We start from the raw sequence: 13,499 nt of genomic DNA, 5'->3' as shown, positions 1-13,499 counted from the left end.
TATTCAGTACAGACTTCAGAAGTGGCTCTCCAAGCCTATCAAGTGGTCTCCTGAATTTTTTCTTTTCCCAAAATACCACCTGGTTTAACCACATCTCAGTCACTGTTGGTTAGGCATGCAATGTCAGCCGCGAGGGTTACTTTGGCTGCAACTGGAAGCTTCCTCAAGTTCCTTCATTGGTAAAGTGGCTCAATAAACTCTGGTACATTTGTGAAATGGAGAGACTGTGGGCCATTCGTCATAAAACTTTGCCTAAATGGGAAGCTATCTGGGAACCCTTTGTGTCACATTGCTTGTGTTGAAGGCAGATGACTGGATGACTGGAGGGGAGAGGAGAAGGGGAGGGGTGTTTTTTTTTCTTCCCTGCTATTGTTCTATTTTATGGGGGGAAGGGTATTGGGGGAAGAAATCCTGTTATAAATTCTTGGAGTACTTTGTATGTTAACTCTCTAGTTTGAGAAAATACTATACTCTCTTGCGGTTTATGAGGCTCGTTTAAAGCCCTTGGGGGGTGGGGTATTACACTGGTGTTGTATTTGCCATTGAGCTGTACTTATATTTGTACTATTTCTCAAAAGTAAATAAAGACTTCTATAAATTAAAAAATAATAATTTTAAATAAATAAATGGATTTTACTGGGATGTTTTAAGATTCACAGCTATTAATGAAAGTGACCTGGCAGCTGTGCTGACATTGAGGGGCATAATCGAACGTCGCCGGCCAAAGATATCGCCGGCTATCTATGTTGGCGGCAGCGCTACAGCTGGCCGGAACCGTATTATCGAAAAAGATGGCCGGCCATCTTTTTTTTTCGATAATACGGTTTAGCCCAGCCAAATGCCGTGGAGTTCGCCGGGTTTCAGATGGCCAGGTTTGTTTTTCAGCGATAATGGAAAGTTATGTCGGCCATCTCAAACCCCGGCCAAATTCAAACCATTTGGCCGTGGGAGGAGCCAGCATTTTTAGTGCACTGGCCCCCCTGACATGCCAGGACACCAACCAGCCACCCTAGGGGTCACTGCGGTGGACTTCAGAAAAGCTCCCACGTGCATAGCTCCCTTACTTTGGGAGCTGAGCCCCCCCAAACCCACTACCCACAAATGTACTGCACCCACTAAAATTGCTCCAGGGACCTGCATACAGCCTCTAGAACTTATTGCTGCTGTATAACTTTGGCACACCAGTTCACACCTGAAGAGTAATCTCGCTGAAAAAGTCCTTTCTTGAAATAACCACGTTTACTCACAGTTAACTGCAGATCAGAGGTTGTGCCCCACTGGCAAAGAGTCCCCTGGTACTAAGATTAGCAGTAGGCCAGAGCTGGCACAATGGTGTACAATGCCCTCTTTCAGCACCATTGAAGGTAAGAACTACCTTCTCTAACGTGGGTAACACAGGAAAGGGAACTAAAACTGGCTTACAAAAATGGCCACTACCGCATGGACTACAACAGGAAACAAAACAGGGCACACTCTGACCCAGTTAGCAGGGGGGAAAAGCACCATGGGAGTAGAGCCCAGTACCCTACACCCACCACAATGCATTGCTAATGTGACTCTCTGCAGGGCACCTAACAGAAAAGGTGTCACACTCACCCCAGAGCCACATCGCAACCAGGGAAAGGCTGTCGGAGGATACAACACATTCTGCTGTCAAGGAGGTGGGTACGGCATTTGAGGCTGGCATACAGGCTGGAAAAAAGGTTTAGTTTTATTTTTTTAGTTTGGAAGGGGATTGGTGACCACTGGGGGAGTATGGGGAGGTCATCCCCCATTCCCTCCAGTGGTCATCTGGTCAGTCGGGGCACCTTTTTGAGGCTTGGTCGTGAAAATATAAGGACCAAGTAAAGCCGGCGAAATACTGCTCAACGCCGCTTTTTTTTTCCATTATCGGCGAAAGCCGGCCATCTGGTAGCCACGCCCATGCCCGCCCATGTCCAGCCTTCGCTAATCTACCGACACGCCCCCTTGAACTTTCACCGGTGAAGCGACGGGAAAGCGGCAATGCTGTCAAAAATGCCGCTTTCGATTATACTGATTTCGCTGCTTTTAAGAAATCACCGGCCATCTCCCGATTTATGTCGGAAGATGGCCGGCGATCACTTTTGATTATAAGCTGGACAGGCTCCTAGACCACAAGGGATCACCATGAAAGAACTGTGGCTAACCAAGCTTGGATTTTTCTTATTAGGCCAGCATTTTTGGATCTGAGACTTTATTGCCAGCAATCGACCTAGCGGTAAAGTCTCAATAATGACCTATGTGCGTCAAATGCCACTTGGCATGCGACCAATACTCATGTCCAAAAATAAACATTATTTTTCTGATGCGCGTATCGGACACGCACCAAAAATGAAATTACCACATGAGCCACTCGGTAGCCGGGCGGTAACTCCATTTTGGTATGCGTTGGGCATGTGTAGACACTTACACAGCTTAGTAAAAGGGCCCCAATGAGATTTGATATAAGGTGGGGGAAAGGGGTTAGTATCTTTTGCTTGAGTACTATTTTTTTTATAAATTGTTAATATACTTTGCTCTTTATATAAAGTTTTGTTTGGAAATAATAATAATAAAAAAAAAAAGATCCTGAGGGGCGTTTTATATTCTGTAAGGTTTTGGTGGCAAGACAGCATATGTTTGTGAGAAGTATTTATGCACCCAATCAATGGAATAGCTCGTTTTATAAATGATTAATGCAACAGCTTCAGAATGCACAATCTCTGCCTTTGATATTGGGGGGGGGGGGGGGGGGGGGGGGGGGACTTTAACAGAGCATGGGACCCAGAGCTTGATAAGTCTAGCACCTCGCCACGCCCAAAATTCTAGCTCACCAGGGGATTGCCTAGCCTACGTGGCCAATTTGATCTCTTGGATGTGTGGCGAGTGCTACACCCTCTGGACAGGGATTACACCCATTTGTCTCGGGCACATGGTACTCAGTCTTGCATATACTATGCGTTAGCCTCCAAGTCATTGCTTTCGTCGATTGTGGATGCACAGATTGGTCCCTATACTATTTCAGACCACGCAGCTGTTTGGCTGAATTGGTGCCCACAGGGAGTAATACCAAAGGCCCGACCTTGGCGTTTCCTGCATATTTGTACAATGATGTGCAATATAGGGAGAAACTGCTGGGTTGTTGGAAGGATTATAAAAGTTTTAACCAAAGTAGTGTGCATGATGCCATAACATACTGGGAAGCAGCTAAGGCTGTACTGCGCGGAGAAGCTATTAGTTTTGCGAGCTATCTAAAAAAAGCAAAAGTTAAAGAAATTCTTCGACTGGAGTGTCGATTGATACTCATGCGGCGTCAATATGGCAAAAATCCAAGCCCAGAGTCACGACAAGAGCTCTTGTCATTGCAAACGGCATTAAACACATTGCTCCATGAGAGGTCAGTAAAATCACAAGCATATTATAGATACCAACTGTACCGGCATGGAAACAAATGTGGGAAATTTCTAGCCAAATTGATAGCCAAGAAACAAACGTCTAGGTCAATTCTTAACATCAAAAATAATGTGGGTCAGTCAGTACAATCTAATAAAGAAATTTGTGGGGTATTTAGGGATTTTTACCAGGCCCTGTATGCTCCCACATCCAGTGATGCTTTGCCAGGACAGTTATATTTGGATGGGATTGACTTGCCTCATTTGTCTCCCGCTGATCAAGAGCTACTGAACTCACCCATCCAACCAGACGAGGTTCAATGGGCCATTACTGCTAGTGTTTTGGGAAAGGCTCCTGGACCGGACGGTTTAAGGGCTGAATTCCATAAGATATTGAATGAGGCAATTGTAGATCCCTTGTCCGCCCTGTTTAACACGTGGGTAGAGGCTGGTAAGTTATCTGATTATTTAAACTTGGCACAAATCATAGTATTGCCTAAACCAGGTTGAGATCCCACAGTACCAGAATCATATAAACCTATCTCACTCATCAATCATGAAGTAAAGATGTTTAAAAATTTTTGGAAAATCGTTTAGGCCGCGTCTTGCCTTCACTTACACATGAGTCGCATGTGGGATTTGTGCAGGGTCGCTCAGTGAGCAAAAATATCAGAAGCATTTTGACATCTCTAGAGGTTGTTACCATGAAAAAGTTGCTGGCGCTGCTGATTAGCTTCGACACCGAAAAGGCATTTGACAGGGTGTCCTGGGACTTTTTATTTGCTACCCTTGCAGCGTATGGCTTTAGTGGCTGGTTTACAGCAGCGATTAGGGCATTATATACCAACCCAAGAGCGAGGGTGGTGGTTAATGATTGTGGAAGATTTTGTGATTGGCAGGGGTACACGCCAGGGGTGTCCTCTATCGCCTCTTTTGTTCCGCTTATACGAGATACTTACTCGAATCTGGACACACAGGGGATAACTCTAGGAACTGAGGTATTCAAAGTGGCTGCCTTTGCAGATGATCTTTTGGTAACTTTAACAAGACCCCAGGCCTCTCTCGCAGCTCTGTTGGAGAACTTCACAGAATATGGAGATTTTGCGGGCTTCCGTTTAAATCTTGAAAAATCTGAAGCTTTGGCATCTACAGTTGAAATTGAGCAGCAGTGGGTAGGGACCTTTCTGCTAAAATGGGCACGCAATTTCTTTGTGTATTTGGGGATTCTCCTTACACCTAATTTGTCAACTCTTTATGATCTTAACGTAAATAAGATGTTGCATCAAATGGAATTGCAATTAGATAGTTGGCAATCCTTATCATTGCCTCTTGCAGGAAGGATCAGCCTAATATGCATGGTGGTACTGCCTCGGTGGCTGTACTTACTACAAACTCTGCCAATACATCTGCTGAACATGCTGAACAAAGACATATGCCATTTCAACCGATTGAGTAGCAGGTTAAGAAGAAGCCTAAAATGCACTATCAGTTTTTGTTAGGCAACTGGGTACAGGGGGGTATAGGTTTACCAAACCTACATTTGTACAACCTGGCTTTTCTGTTGCGCAGCGTCCGGGACTGGGTGTACTCTCAGAGCTGGTTCACTCTCTTGCAGTTTGAATGTGAGTTCTTTGCATCGTATAATTTGATTTCTTTGTTGCATGTGGAACGTTCATTAATACCTGCTGAGCTGCGGTCTTCAATGCTATTGAAGCCCCTGAGGGAGGCTTGGCGCTCCTTGGTGAGGAGTCTCGGAGGGGAGGCTTAAATCTTTGGTAGAGTTGAAGGGACAAGAGGGAATAAGATGGGAGGATGAACATGCATATTGTCAACTCAAACACTATGTGCAATCACTTTGTAAAGAATCTTTGCATGGGGGAACGGGTGCACGGGTACATGACTTCTTTGATGCTATCTCAGAATATGCCACATCCATTTCAGTAATACATAAGGCACTATGGGCTTTGGAGGGGCCTAGGGATCTGGAAGTGATTCATCATTGCTGGGAACAAGATATGGGTTTGCTCTTGGAATCTTGGGACGTGCTTTCTTTAATCAAAGGTATACCGAGCTTACGAGTAATGCAAACTATAGAGTGTTACTTTCGGGTCTTGCATAGAGCCTACTTCATTCAGGTGCAGATGGTTCGTGCGGGACGATTGTCTTCTGCGAAGAGTCCCAAATGTAAATTATCAGATAATACGTATTATCATGCCTTTTGGGGTTGCGAAAAATTCTACGTTTCTGGAAGCAAATCCTCAGATATCTTTCATGTCTCATTCGACGACCGCTGGTGTGTACACCAACGTTAGTGTTGTTGGATAGCCCTTGTCCAGGGATGGGACGGGCGGCGACATCCACGATGCTGCTTCGCAAGGCCTTCATACTAGCGTGGAAATGTATCCTGCAATCCTGGCTGTCAGAGGGGCCGCCAGCATATTGGAATTGGCACAATCAACTTCATCAATTGATGGTCTGGGAAGCTCAAGCGGCGAGGGGCTCATTTAGACAAAAGGTGTGCTTCTTGAAGCTCTGGGACCCATGCTTGTCATCCCTGTCTTCCAGGGGTAGGAGTTTGGTGCTAAATGAGCTATGATTAGATGGAAATTTGTGTAATTTGTTGCGATATAGGAGGTATTTCATTATCACTCTTCATGCTGGGAGAGGAACGGGGGGGGGGGGGGGGGGTGAATAATTAATGTTGTTATAGGTTCGATGAGGACTCAGAGCTTGCTTAGATCTTCCAAGGCATGTTAGAGTGCGGGTTACTGCAGGGCTAGGGCAGGAGTTAGATGAGGGATGAAGGAGGGAGATCTCTTGTTAATTACACACCTGTTCTAGCTCGAATAATCATGGAGAGCGGAGTGTAGAGGGCGAGTTATTCACCATCTCTCTTAGCAGGGTAGGTGTGTCTCTATTTCATGTTGTAGAACACATGCAAACCTGGCACACACGTAAGGGGGTAAGGAAAGGGCAGGACTGGGGGGGGGGGGGGGGGGGTTAGGAGAGTATTTGACAGAGTATGGTTGTCGTGTGTTAGATGTTTTGAGAGTTCACCATGTAATCCCAAACAAATAGTCATGTGTAAGTTGGGGTGGGGAGAAAATGTAAAATTATGATGAAGGAATACCACTTTGCCTTTGTTTGAACTGTACTATGAACCAGTTTTGTTCGTGGAGCTTGTTACATAAGTACATAAGTAATGCCACACTGGGAAAAGACCAAGGGTCCATCGAGCCCAGCATCCTGTCCACGACAGCGGCCAATCCAGGCCAAGGGCACCTGGCGAGCTTCCCAAACGTACAAACATTCTATACATGTTATTCCTGGAATTGTGGATTTTTCCCAAGTCCATTTAGTAGTAGTTTATGGACTTCTCCTTTAGGAAACCGTCTAACCCCTTTTTAAACTCTGCTAAACTAACTGCCTTCACCACGTTCTCTGGCAACGAATTCCAGAGTTTAATTATGCGTTGGGTGAAGAAATCTTTTCTCTGATTTGTTTTAAATTTACTACACTGTAGTTTCATCGCATGCCTCCTTTATCCTAGTATTTTTGGAAAGTGTGAACAGACACTTCACATCCACCTGTTCCACTCCACTCATTATTTTATATACCTCTATCATGTCTCCCCTCAGCCGTCTCTTCTCTAAGCTGAAAAGCCCTAGCCTTCTTAGTCTTTCTTCATAGGCAAGTCGTCCCATCCCCGCTATCATTTTAGTTGCCCTTCGCTGCACCTTTTCCAATTCTACTATATCTTTCTTGAGATGCGGCGACCAGAAATGAACACAAGTTGCGGTCATAACATGGAGCGATACAACGGCATTATAACATCCTCACACCTGTTTTCCATACCTTTCTTAATAATACCCAACATTCTATTCGCTTTCCTAGCCGCAGCAGCACACTGAGCAGAAGGTTTCAGTGTACTATCGACGACGACACCCAGATCCCTTTCTTGGTCCGTAATTCATAACGTGGAACCTTCCATGACTCAGCTATAATTCGGGTTCTTTTTTTCCCACATGCACCACTTTGCACTTGCTCACATTAAACGTCATCTGCCATTTAGCCGCCCAGTTGATAATGTTATCATGATATATCATGAATAAAAATGTTGAAACATAAAAAAGGTAGTGTGCTATATAAATTGAATGCAGACATCTCGAGTCAGGATCAGAACCAGTGCACAATAACCACTGTGCACATATGTAAGGACGCAGAAATAATGCATTCACCTTTAGTACCTGCACATTCCAAGATGAGTGCCTTGAGTCATATATTTCAATGGAGCAGCTGCCTGGTGAACATTGTAGAGATGAAAATGCAGCTTATGGCAAACTGTGAGGGACATCAAGAGAAGACAGATGCTGTAAAGGAGGGTTTTATAAGAGCTGCTGTGTAAGTGAGAACATCCCAAGTATGAATTGTGAAAATAGTGAGGTTTCGTAACTGTCCCCAAAGTAAGGGCTTGAAATGTTGTCTTATATCCCAGGAGTGTAGCCAGACCTGCCATTTCAGATGGGCCCTGAGGTAACCTGGGTGGGCCCTTCCCACCCCCACATACATCTTTTAAAATCGTGCCCCTAAAGCTGCGGCTCCTATTACAGCTATTGCTTCTGTCCAGACTGAACACTTGGTCCAAGGCAAAATTCTGGTTTCATGTCATCAATGTATGCACACTGAATCCCTTATGAAAGGAGTACAAGAACTAAGAGAGGAGGTGGCAAAACTAAGAAGCATCTATGACAACCAGAAAGTCATCCCGGGGATTTCCAGCAAAGGGAGAGAAGATCTTGTACAGAAAGAGGATGGCTGGACAAAGGTCATCAGATTCTGCAAAATCAACTCCCCAACACCATTTTCAGTTGGACTGAAGTATCGGTTCATAGCCCTGGAGGGAGAACAGCTCAAAACATCTGAAGAACAAGAAGAGACAATGATCAAGAATCCCAAAGCCGCTGGATCGGTGGCCAACAAAGAAACGAAAGGTAGTGATTGTTGGTGATTCTCTTCTGAGGGGTACTAAGCACCCATCTGTAGACCAGACATGCTGTCCAGGGAGGTGTGCTGTCTGCCTGGTTCCAAGATTCGAGATGTAGCAGAAAGATTGCCTAGACTCATAAAGCCTACTGACAACTATCCTATGCTGCTTATCCATATTGGCACAAATGATACTGCTAGGCATTCAACTCAACATATCAAATGTGACTTCATGGCTCTAGGTCAGATGGTAAAGCACCTAGGAACGCAGGTGGTGTTCTCATCGATCCTTCCGGTTGAAGGTAAAAGCCAAATGAGGGAAACTCGCATCCTGGAGCTCAGGGGCGTAGCCACGGGTGGGCCTGGACGGGCCCAGGCCCACCCACTTTCCTTCCAGGCCCACCCCAACATCGTCGTACCAAGGCGGGGTGATCTGCCCCGCCAGCGTCGCAGCTCCGTCGAGGAGCAGACCACCCGGAACCCAACCTTAAAAGAAGAATCGGACGGTCGGTGAAGCGCCTCGCGTCAGCTGCTCTCTCTGCCCTGCTCTGCTGCAGCTGTAAAGCGATTTGCTCGTCGGCCCTTCCTTCACCGTGTCCCGCCCTCTGATGTAACTTCCTATTTCCGTGAGGGGGGGACACGGTGAAGGAAGGGCCGACAAGCAAATCGCTTACAGCTGCAGGCAGAGCAGGGCATAGAGAGCAGCAGACGCGAGGCGCTTAAGATGGAGCATTAGCAGCAGTGGGGTGTCAGAGGGAGGGGAAGGGAAAGAGGTCAGATGCTGGAAGGAAAGGGTAAGATGGCAGAGGGGACAGGAGCTGGATGGGAGGGTCAGAGTGAGAAAGGGAAGGGACATGTGCTGGTTGGAAGGAGAAAGAGAGGGGCTGGATGGGATCCTGAAAGAAAGAGTCAGAAAGAAGGGGAGGAGGAAGATTTGGAAGAGACAGTTACTGAATGGAGAGTGGGAAGGCACAGGTGCTGGTTGGAAGGGAGAGAGCGAAAGAAGGGACTGGAGGGAAGGGAGAGAGCTACTGGGACATGGGAGGGAGAGGAAGAAGGGACTGGAGGGAAGGGAGAAAGCTGCTGGGACATGGGAGGGAGAGGAAGAAGGGACTGGCTGGAAGGGAGAGAGCTACTGGACATGGGAGGGAGAAGAGGAAGGGGCTGGAGAGCTGCTGGACAAGGGAAGAAGAGGAAGAAGGGACTAGAGGGAAGAGAGCTGCTGGACATGGGAGAATAGGGAGAGAAAGAGGGGAGATGGATGAAAGGATGCAGAGAAAAAGCGGAGAAACTAGAAGGATGTGGAGAGAGGGAGGAGACTGAACAGAAAAGGGTAGAGAGATAGACACTGGATAGAAGGAGAGGGGAGATAGAGACACTAGATGGAAGGATCAGGAGAGAGGGTAGATGAGTGGAAGGATAAGGAAAGAAAGAGGGAAGACACTGGATGGAAGGGTAGGGAGAAAAAGGAGACGCTGGATGCAAAAGAAAGAGGGGAGACACTGGAAGGATGGGGAGAGAAAGAGGGGAGCTGCTGGATGGAAAGAGGGAGAGGACAGAGTAGGGAAAGACTGGAGAATAAGAGGAAGGGGCATGTGGAGATCAAGGGTGAGGAAAAGATGAAAAGCCATAGGTGACGAATGGACAGGAAACCCTGGCAAGAGAAAGACGAAGGAAAGCAGAATCTAGAGACTGGGAGCAACACAATGAGAAAAAGTAAATGGCCATACAACAAAGGTAAAGAAAATAATTTTATTTTTAATTTAGGATAAAGTAATATGGTACCTGTGTTAATAAAGTTTCAGAGACCAATACTTCCTTCCTTAGGTCAGGAGAGGATACCATAACAGCATTATACTGACCTGAGGCAGGAGGTTTTGGCCTCTGAAAGCTCATTGAAAAGGGTGTTAGGCTATTAAATAAATTATTTTCTGAAACCTGATGCACTGGAAAGGAGCACTTTACCCCTGTGTTACAAATGCATCTGATTAGTGTGACTACATTTTGCTGGGGAAGGGGGGTAGAGAGAAAATTTTGTGCCCACCCACTTTAGGTTCAGGCCCATCCAAAACTGGCAGTCTGGCTACGCCACTGCTGGAGCTAAATGTGTGGCTGCGTGGATGGTGCCGACATGAGTGCTTCGGTTTTCTGGACCATGGGATGATTTTCCAAGAACTACTGAGTGGTGATGGTGTCCATTTTTCACCAAAGGGACAAAGTATCTTCAGTAACAGACTGGCTAAAGTACTAAAGAGGGCTTTAAACTAAATTTGCTGGGGATGGGTGAGAGAAGCCCCAAATAAATAACCCTCAGGAAGGTAAGACATCAAATATCCTTATAGAAAAGGGAAAAAAGGAGTCCCATCTGGAGATCCTTGTATACCAATGCCCGTAGTATGGGAAACAAATTTCTAGATCTAGAGGCTGCAATGGTAGAAGCAGACTTGGATTTAGTGGCGGTCACAGAGATGTGGTTCACGGACAGCCGTGACTGGGATATAGTTATACCTGGCTATAATCTATTCAGGAAGGACAGGGTAGGAAAAAAGGGTGGAGGAGTGGCATTATAAGTTAAAAATAATATTAAAGTGACAGAACTGAAGGACATATGGGGTAAGGAAGAAGCACTGTGGGTTAAACTGGTAACAGGGAAAGGACTTCTCCATGGACCATCAAAAGCGGACAGACTTTAAAGCTGTTACCTCTTAGCTATAACAGGACAAAATCATGTACCAATGGTTCTCTGAGGACAAGCAAGATGCAGATATTCTGAATGATGGGGTGACATCTATTAGATCCTAGCATGGGAATCACTCCACAGCAACTATTCCAGAAGTCTTTGAGAGCAGCTCACCACACATGTGCACACCTTCCCACCTGCAGTCACCATGCGGGACCAGATCAATCTATTGTTTTCCATGAATCAGAGAGGACATAATTGTCTTGAACTCCCTCAGACCTCACATCAAACTTTTTTCTTCATTGAGTCTTATGATATGCTTATCTGGTGAAGTGTTGCACGGGACCATTACCTCCTTCCCTTGTTAAGCATTCTTAGGTTTGTTTGTTTTTTTTGAATTTTTAAGTTTTCTTTATTTTTCGGGGTTCATTAGGCCCCCTTAAGTCTTGGATATCAGGGTGGGGCCATTTGATTTCACATCACCTATTTTTCCTACCATGACAAAAAACTCCCAGTGGTTTTAAAAAGTGCACAGGGTGCAGTAGGAGTGTAAGGCTACATTGGGGGAGGTTATATTTTTCATTGATACATAGGTATTTGTAATTAACATATTTTTTTGATTGGCATACTGCATAGGTAGAAAGGTGCTAGGATTTTTGTTTGGTAAATCTTTCTGATGGAAATTACCAGTCGGGCTTCTTTGTTTAAGCTCTGGAGCAGAGCAGCACATATCTTCTGGGAATTGCAGACAGCATGTCAAGCTGACCCTGATAATGGCTTGTGTAGAAGTCCACACCCTGAATGGGGGTCACAGGAAGAACACCACACCCTAAGAAGAGCCATCTATGTTCTTCCTTAAAAATTGAAAAAAAGAAGAAGTTGTTTTTCAATGCATGTCAGCGTGACATGTATGTTCTAGCATATTCTTAACATGTAAACAAGCACAGTATATAAATAAGTAGGGTACAGCTGATGGGAGAGGAGGAAAGCTGAGAGCCGAGGCAATGGGCAGTCCACAACATCTGATCCCTGGGAATAGAGATCAGAGTTGGCCGGTCTCCTTTTGTAGCTTGGTTTGAGAATTTAGGCGGATCCCCATATTCTGTGCCCTATGAATAGGGGACAGAATGGGTTCTTTTGGAGAGGGTGTGGTTAGGGATACCCCTTGGGAGGTGTGTAGAGGGTCATCCTGTTCATCAAGTATTCGTGGCCATTTCCTTTAAGGGCCTTGATCTTCAAGAATAGAGTTGGATGGTAGGGGGAGGGGGGAAGACGGTTGAATTTAGGTAATGGGGGGGGGGGGGTGAGTTGGGATTGACAGCAGAGTATCCTTGGTGTTGATAGATGGTGAAGAAAGGCAGAATTTGGAAATATGTTACAGTGAAAAGACAGTTTCCCCCAGATTCTATATACGAGTCCAGATTTGCATGCCCAAATTTGTGTGCACGTCCAAAATATACATGCAATTTAACTGAATAATGAGCTCTGAACAATAAATAATTGGGTGCTAACAAACTCACATCTTGTAGCCTATGAAAATTGAGTTGTAATTACTAAGAAACAAAACCGTACCTGAAAATCACTAGTAACATTTGTTGGAATAATGTATTGTGTTTTACATGCATTGTCTGTCAGCAATGTTTTTTTTTTTTCTCTGTGATTACTCTGTGACCTCTGATGTGAATTGCCTAGAGAGGTCACACCCATGCAACTTCCTGTGGGGATTAGGAACAGCACATGGAGCTCTAATGGTCTCTCCTAACCTGAGGATCTATGGTGTGAGCATCCATTACCATCTAAGCACATGGAAAGAGCTGATAATCCAAATGTATTGTATTATGTTATATAAGCCTGCCTGAATATCAATCTTACTAAAACTGTGAGTAAACAGATGTTTTGTTAATTCAACTTTAAAGTGACTCAGCAGTGAATTATTCTGGGGTGTATGTGAGAGAGATGAAGAAAAGAAATTAACATTTCTAAAGCTGAAGCTGTGTGTATAAAAATCTGCTAATTATTTACTACAAATAATCCAACAACATTTACTGTCTATGTGAAAATTTAGTAGTACTCCACAGCACATAGCAAGGATTTTATTATTAAGGAATTCTTGGCTCACCGCTCTTGGTATCAGTATCCTCCTCTCCTCCCTCAAGCTGGTCACTGACAGGAACTTCTTCCATTTTGAGGATCTCTACTTTGGGGTCAGCAGTGTAATTTTGGATGTCTGTAAGAAGAATGTAAAAATAACTTCTGGTTTTATTTATTTATAAATGGAGAACATAATTCACAAGCATCCACTTCGTTTCATGAAAAACAGGGAAACACAAATGCAGGAATCTTGCTAATTAGGAAAGAGAAAGGGAAATGGGACTTGATATACCGCCTTTCTGTGGTTCTTGCAACTACATTCAAAGCGGTTTACATCTTATATACAAGTACAG

The 13,499-nt window shown here is 44.9% G+C and overlaps 1 protein-coding gene across 1 annotated transcript in view; it reads right to left on the bottom strand.

Annotated features, from left to right (window-relative positions):
- LOC115481200 overlaps window positions 1–13,499 on the bottom strand; it is a 177,498-nt gene that overhangs the window by 110,597 nt on the left and 53,402 nt on the right. Inside the window, exon 6 of the mRNA XM_030220328.1 lies at window positions 13,175–13,282. Coding sequence (XP_030076188.1) covers window positions 13,175–13,282 — 108 coding nt within the window. The remainder of the gene's footprint in view (window positions 1–13,174; window positions 13,283–13,499) is intronic.

The sequence above is a fragment of the Microcaecilia unicolor genome, chromosome 1, assembly GCF_901765095.1.
Source record: "Microcaecilia unicolor chromosome 1, aMicUni1.1, whole genome shotgun sequence".
Taxonomy (NCBI): Eukaryota; Metazoa; Chordata; class Amphibia; order Gymnophiona; family Siphonopidae; genus Microcaecilia; species Microcaecilia unicolor.
This window is presented reverse-complemented; position numbering and strand designations above follow the sequence as displayed.